We start from the raw sequence: 7550 nt of genomic DNA, 5'->3' as shown, positions 1-7550 counted from the left end.
CTGTCTCTCCCCTCCAGCTCTTGCTAAGCACTAAGTCATTCTCACTGACCCATCCTCTCCAGCTGAAGACAGAGATTGGAGATTCCCAGATACCCCCATGCATTGTGGTGTGAACATGCCCAGTGGGTCAGTCTCAGGTATGAGCTATAAATAAATCTAACCTGTACAAAGCGTTGGGGCTGAACAGTCAGTGTTGAGAAAAACAAGAAAGAAACGGGTGTTTAAAAGTACATAACGTGGTTTGACTGCACATGTTGTTTTCTGGAGGAGTTATAACTGGCTGGGAGTGAGACTTGATTTTCATCTTGGGCATGTCGACATGAACTCCTGCACATTCCAAATCAAAATTCTGAGATCAAGGAGTGGGATGGGGGGGGGGGACATACTTTTAAGATAATGATGCTTTTTGCATAAATCAGTGTTTTATTTTCTTATGGTCTACTGTATTTGATTCTTACTACTATTTAAAAGGAAAAGGATGCTTACAACTTTTATACAGACATGGAAAAAAACAGAACCTGGAGCTTTTTGATTTCTATTTTTGTTTGTGCTTTTCTTTAAAACTTATCATTTGGGAAGGAATATAGAAAGCATGTGAAGTAAATGTGATACAGGAAAAGCTAGCTAGCTCTTGTTTCTACCCCATCAAAAATACCACATAGATACAGCAAAAAGGAATGCACAATTTTTTGTAAACTAAATAAGTTTATGAGTTTAGTAAGACTCAAGAAATGACTTGCATCTCTTGCCAGCATGCAGACGAGTACTAAAACTGTTAATATAAAAATTTTACCATAAACTGTACCTAAGCTTCATTTACAGTTGTCATCAAAGAAGTGTTTGCTGTTGAATCTCTTGGTCGTCTTGCTGGCTGTTACGCGGAAATAACACGTTGGATTACAGATGCATCTTTGGTTGTAGTGTGATTGTTTTTATGATACGTTCCATAAGTCTTAGCTTTTTTGCTACTTATATTATTTTGCATTTATCTTTCTTCGTAGTAAAATAGATAAAAGCTATGGCCCTGTTTGTAATCCTTTGTATTGTTTCCTGATTAAATGTCCTTTAAATTTTTTTAGTAGAATAGGTTCTTGTTAAGTGGCAGTTTGTTTCTTACTGGAATATTCATTGTAGCCATTACCTAGAACCTGTTTTTCCAAGATCTGATGATGACAGTATTAAAGTGAATCCAGGCTCATCTTATGGCAAGTAATCAATCAAATGTATGTTGCACAATTAGATTGTTCCTTTCATGTATATCTGTAATAATGTTTTTCATCGTGATAAGTAAGCTTTCTATTATCCGTAGTTATTAAACAGTCTTAATTAGGTTGTATGCAGCTTAAAACATTGAACATTAACATTTATATGTTAGTAAGGCATGTGTAAAGCTTTGTTTTCCCCCGAATCTGTGCAGCGGGTTAAAGGCTATTTTGTAGGGATCCAGTAGATGGCAGTAGAGGATAAATCTTCAGAGTTTTCGTCTTTGCCCAGTTTTCATTTGAGTTTTTGGCAGGGTTCGTCCTGTTGGAAACTTTTGTGTGAAATGCTTTTCACTGAACGGCCGATGACCGTTGTAAACCCACCATTGTCCCGTGATGATGTCTCGGTTTGAGGCAGAGGTGATGTGGCCTGTAGAATATATTCTGCTAATACATTTAACAGAAATATTAACCAGTTATATTAATACTTTTGTTAATGTAACTATTGTCCTTTTAGTCTGTAAGGGGAAATGGCTTCTGTTGCTGTTTCCAAAAATATCTACATTGTTGGATTGATTCCTTGTTTTGGGACTTAACGTTGAGTTAAAACTTCTGTATCTAAAGATAAGGTTGCAATCGTAAAGCAGGTATGGCGTTATGAAAAACAGAATGTGCTTGGAAAAAATGTTGTGTAGTATTGCACAATGAATTTTTAAGGTTGTCGTAGTCATTGTGGGTTATGAATTAAAAATGTAAGGAAATTAAGCTTGTTTCAAGCCAGTACTTCTGATTTTTATGGTTTAAGGGTTATTTTTATTTTACTGAATTTCTTTTTTTTTATGTATTATTTATTACTGCGAGATCTTTCTCATCTTGCTAGACTTTTCATATGGTCTGCATGGAGAACACTGTTGAAATTTGTTTCTTTGTTGTGAATATTTCAGTGTTTCCTGATCTTGAGCTTTTTCTTTTATATTGAGTCCTTTGTACCAAGGGATTTTGAGTCTTATCTACTACATGTTTAACTTCGTAGTTCTTTTCCTAAGGAAACTTTTTGATTTTTTTTTTCCTTTGCTGGCTATTGAGATTTATTTTGCAGCTATTGTAAATGATCTGTCCACTACATAGGGCTTTTTTTTTTTTTTCTCCTTAATCTGAGAGAATACATGTATATTATAATTTTCTTCTGTAAATTGAATTTGTCTTTTAGTGTCCCATTCGTGGTTTTTTATTTTATTTTTTGAGGTAATACGTGTTTCTCTCTCTTTGACATAACTCTTCTCCCCTCTCCCCTACCCAAGTAAACTTCTATGTATCATTTAGAAATGAAAAGTGAGATTATTCTATGCAATTCTGTTTCTGTACTCTAGTTCAACAGTTCATTTACCAACACTATATTTATGCCAGAGGCTGCAGATACCAAACCCTGATTCATTCCTGCAACAAACTTGCAGATAATTTGTAAAAGTGCCTTTATCAGTTCAGAGTTTTACTTTTTTAAACTGCAGGAGCAAATATGAACTTTTTTTTTTCTCTCAGTACTATGCATAGATACATGCAATATTTTTTTAAAGGTTACTTTGATAAACAGTTACTGTTTAAACTTCAATGAAGTACTACACTTTTGAATTTTCAGTTTGAGAGACAGCATTACAATTCCTGGTGTTTTTTCTCTAGTACTTAAGCACATGCTCTCTTAGCATGTGAAATAATTTCACATTTAATCTTAACAGTTTCTGCAGACAGGACAGATCCTTCTGTATCTCTCCACCAGTGGTGACAGCCAGGGGTGACGTAGCAATGAACAGGGAGTAGGCTGCAGGCAGAGAAAGTTGTTCTGTGCAGATTCTGCTTTTTTAATGCCTTATGTCCATCTGTGCTGCTTTAGTTAGTAGAAGAAGAATCAAAAGTGTGACAGGCTGTGTGAATGGATTCAGATGTCTGTGGTTACGAGGTTTGTCAACTAATAATCTATTTACATTGAAATAGTAATAATTAAAATTGTGTGAGTGATTAATACTCAGCTGCTACATTCAAAAATTGAAATCCTTTTATTTTGGTTTGTCTAAGCAAATATTTCCTGTTTTCTTGTATGATTTCCCCCTTTCTAGGATAAAGCCTATCTGGAGAACAGACGTTCAGAGTAAAGAAAAGCTTAGTGCCAGAAGGAGGTCAGAGGATTAGTTTTGTAAGGTCAGGTCGAAGACAAGTCTGTCCCACCTCACCAATGTCCTTTATGTCCCTGTTGGTTTGGAGCTGTGGAAGGCATAGTATCTGTATTCCCTTTACTTCTGTGCCTTCACTGGTTTGCATCTTGGGGACTTTCTGAATCGGAGACATAGTCTTTGTGTTCAGCATTCTTTGAGCTTCTTGTCACTGGATTTATCCACTTTCTTTCTTAAAACTGTAAATCTTTAGTAACATATAATCACAGACCAGTTCCAGGATTCAGTGTATGTTTGTGAAAAAGGGTAATTTCATTTTTCATTTGTTTCATTTGCTAAGCCTTGTTTCTTGTAGAAAATCATGCGAGTGATCATCCCTTTTCACTTTTTTGTACCTTTTGTATCCCCTCTAAACCTTTGTAGGCAAATACAGTGCATTGTCTGAAAAGGACAAAATGTCCTACAGGCAATGATTTGACAATTTAAGGGCTGGTATAGCTCTACAGCAAGACTGCTGGTGTCAGATAACATGAATCATGGATGAGTAATGTTGAGCAAAAGTGGATGTCATAAGTTATCCTGTGATTGTAAAACAGATTTTAGTAGTTTAAGCTTTCATGCTAAAAATGTTACACTAATAATTTGTGTCAAACTTATGTCAGACCATTTTTTGGAAGAGTTCTTTTGCATGTGAATGTTTTTGGTTTTTTCCCAGTAGTGAACTTCTGGCATATGGACACCGCTAGGCACTAGTTAGTACACTATAACAGAGTTGGATTGCAGTGGTAGGAATCTTGACAGCATGTTGTGTTCTTCCTCATAGAATGATTTGATTCACTTCTTTAACTCTTAACCAGATTATTTTTGTGCCATCTTGGGGTCTGTAGATACTAGGAAGTAGGTGAAACTAAGGCAAATTGTTGAGTGCTTTCAGGTCTGATATTTCAGTTTTAAGATTATCAGTATCTCTTGATTGGATAGACTGTATTTAAAAAAAAACCATGGACAAACAAAACCCCAAGCAACCTTAGATCTGAGGTTGACCATGTGATCATATGAACTTATTTTTTGTGAAACTGAATTTATTTTATTGACTACCTTTTTTTTCTTTTTTTTTTTTACTGGCCTGCATCTTTTTGTAGGCAGTGTTGAGGATATTCCAGTGGATTAGGTGGTAGATCATTCAGTTCACACCAGAGAGGAGTATTAGATGCGTGTGTTAGAAGGCTCAGCCATTTCTTTAAAGAATAACTTACTGCAGTTTAAGTTGATGCTTTGTGGTGCTACATGAGTATTTTGAAGAGCTTGTTTTGTACTAGGCTGTGGAGTCTTTATGGTATGATTGGAATATGAAAAGGTGCAGCATGACTTCCGTCTTCAAAGTTGTTTTTTGTCTCAGAAGTATAATCGTTAATTTTTTAGAAAATACCTATGACCATAGGGTTCAAAACCCACCTGGATGCATTCCTATGCAACCTGATCTAGGCAAACCTGCTTTGGCAAGGGTGTTGGACTATAGGATCCCCAGAGACCCCTTCTAACCCTTACCATTCTGTGATCATTAGAAGAAAAATCAGCAGATCTTCGTTTGTTGGAGTCTATCCGGGCATGCTAAGAACGTCTGTGTGTAAGTCATACAGTCAGCTCAATACTATTTGCCAAAACTCTTGTTGTTGGCAGATGTAAGAAAGTGACAGTGGCTGGCGCTAACAAGAAGCAGATACAAACAGGAAATAGTATATGTACTTACTTTCAGCACTGCAGTTACTTTCATGAAATGATATGCACAGGGAATTACTATGTTTCTTTAAGCAGGAGGGTTTCTTGTGACTTCAAGTGAGCTTACTGTCTTGTTTATCTTCTGTGAAGTCAATAATTTACACTTGGTGATACTGAAATGTATAAAATGTTCTCTTGTCAGTGTGGACAAGTCTTTGTGTGGTTTTGTTGTTGTTCTTCCTGTGTCAACTGTCTTCCTTCACTGGGTTACCTTTTCTGTGGGGTTTGATTTGGCAGGCTTCTTTTTTGTTACCCAAAAGTTAGTGTTGCTTGGTACTGGGAAACAGTTTTTGTGGCTAGAATGCCTGTGAAAGGCCAGTCCTGTGTGTGTTACAGGGAGACAGTGAATCATACTTTAGTTATGCAGTTCTACAATACTATTTCTGTGCTTTGAGTTTGAGTGGTTATTTAACCAGAACTTTTACATAGGACTTTCAGTATTGAGGAAGAAGTTGTTTCTTTTGCCAGACTTCATTGCAAGATACAAAGATGTCATGAAGTGACATCAATTTAGCTATGAAATACTGACATCTTACTGTAGTTAGCAGACTACAAGTCAGTGCTGATCTGGATGGATTTTTGTTGGTGCTAGATGGGAGAAAATCCGCTTGTTTGATTGTAGCCTATATACAGAGTCTGCCCTGCAGCATGAGAGCTCGTAACCTTGACCCAGGGTCAATGTAGGGGAAGGTTTCTTGTGGTGTTTGGTGTAGGAAGCAGTTAGCTGCCTGTATTATTGAAAAGTGGGAAGTGGTCTGAATTCTTCATTAACCTCTGATATATTCTACATCGGGCTTCTCCATTATCATATATATTCTTCATTTAACTTGCGTCCGAATTGCAGCTGATGGAACAATTATTCTGAGTGAGTTACTACTGGGAAAAAATGTGAACTTGATTCCAGTTAAGAGGTGCTCAGATGACAAGACAAATGGCTTCCCTAAGCACAGTGTTGAAATTGGTTTGCAACTGGCAGATTTGATATTTTGTTTGTAAGCACTGTGGCAAAGAGTAGGGCGTTTACTTAAGAATTTAAGCTAGATTACTTAATAAGACTTCTTGCTTGCTTTCTTTATAAACATTTTTCTGCTCTTTTTTTAGACATGGACCGTGATTATGGGCATGGAGGCTATGGTGGCCCACGATCCATGGACTCTTACCTTAACCAATCCTATGGGATGGAGAGTCATGGAGGTGGAGGCGGAGGAGGTGGTGGTGGTGGTAACAGGTAAAATAATCCTTCAGTTGTCCCAAGAATTGATCAAATCCAATTTAAGTTTAAATTGTACTATGTTCTAACTTAAGTGTTCCTGAGGCATGTTGTTACGATTTTGTATGAACGCTTTCATTCTGAGTCTTCCTGTTGGATAAATACTGGCGAATACTAAACTGTAGGAGCTGGTTTCTTGTCATAATCGGCATTTTTGAGGAAAAGTCTGGCAGAGAAACAATGCGTCTTTGAATGAAAATGGAAAAAGTTTTGTTTTTCAGTAATGGCTAGCAATTTCTAGCTGATTGGCCTAATATACCATTTCTGACAGAGCAGACTAGACCTAACTGGTTTGGTGCTTTGGACTGAATCTATCAACATTCCGTTTTCAAGGAACATTTAGGGTATGTGTTCTTTGGTTTGAATGTGCAGTGCTGAAATGATCTTGGTATTGAAGCTGAAAGTCATGTCCAGATTATTTCATTGGCAGGTACCGATTATATTCAAAACTGTATGCATGTCCTGTGCTGCTTTGTAAGATGGATTGGTCTAAAAATAAAAATTCTGATGCAGTGGTCTTAAAGTTGTGTATTTAATGCTAGGATACTATTATTGTTGCTCTTCCGGATAAAAAACTTGTAGGGAGCAGCTGATTTGATTTAGGTCTTAATACCGTACTCAAAGAAGCACGCTGTTCAGAGTAGTGATTCTATCTCGGAGGAAATAAAATGGGAAGAAAACTTAGATAACCTGATGGTTTTCTTGTGTGCGCCCTTGAGTTCTTGTCTGGCTGTAGTCACTGTGGTGCCACTGGGCAAGGACAGTACTATGTAGGGAGCTTGGAGAAGTGTTGTGTGTTGCTGCACGGTTCTGTTAAACATTTTAGTTAAGTATAATTTGTTTAATGATGAACTTTAAGATTGACTTAAAAGCCTGAGCAGAGATTCGGGAATGAGCTGTACCTACCATCTAGTAATCTGCATATGATTGAGGTTGAATGATTACTTGAACACCAAAATGTCTCTTGCCATGTAACGTTAATGTTGTGCATGGGCACTTTCTGTAGACAGTGTCATTTTCTGTGTAGCTTTGGGTCTTCTGAGACTAATGTATTTTAAAACGAAGGCATTCAGTTTACCGTAGACACAGTTAGTAATTTAAGTCTGTTCTGTTTTATATTTTATCAGTCAAGGG

General features: G+C 36.9%; 1 protein-coding gene across 1 annotated transcript in view; it reads left to right on the top strand.

Moving 5' to 3' along the window:
- Positions 1–66: 66 nt before the first annotated feature.
- The window catches only part of ZNF326 (zinc finger protein 326), a 27485-nt gene continuing 20001 nt past the window's right edge, over positions 67–7550 (top strand). The window contains exons 1-2 of the mRNA XM_008942648.1: positions 67–137; positions 6248–6374. Coding sequence (XP_008940896.1) covers positions 98–137; positions 6248–6374 — 167 coding nt within the window. The 5' untranslated portion in view covers positions 67–97. The remainder of the gene's footprint in view (positions 138–6247; positions 6375–7550) is intronic.

This window comes from Merops nubicus, unplaced genomic scaffold, assembly GCF_000691845.1.
Source record: "Merops nubicus isolate BGI_N331 unplaced genomic scaffold, ASM69184v1 scaffold16126, whole genome shotgun sequence".
Lineage (NCBI taxonomy): Eukaryota > Metazoa > Chordata > Aves > Coraciiformes > Meropidae > Merops > Merops nubicus.
The sequence above is the reverse complement of the archived record's forward strand: the minus strand, read 5'-3'. Positions and strand labels throughout refer to the sequence as shown.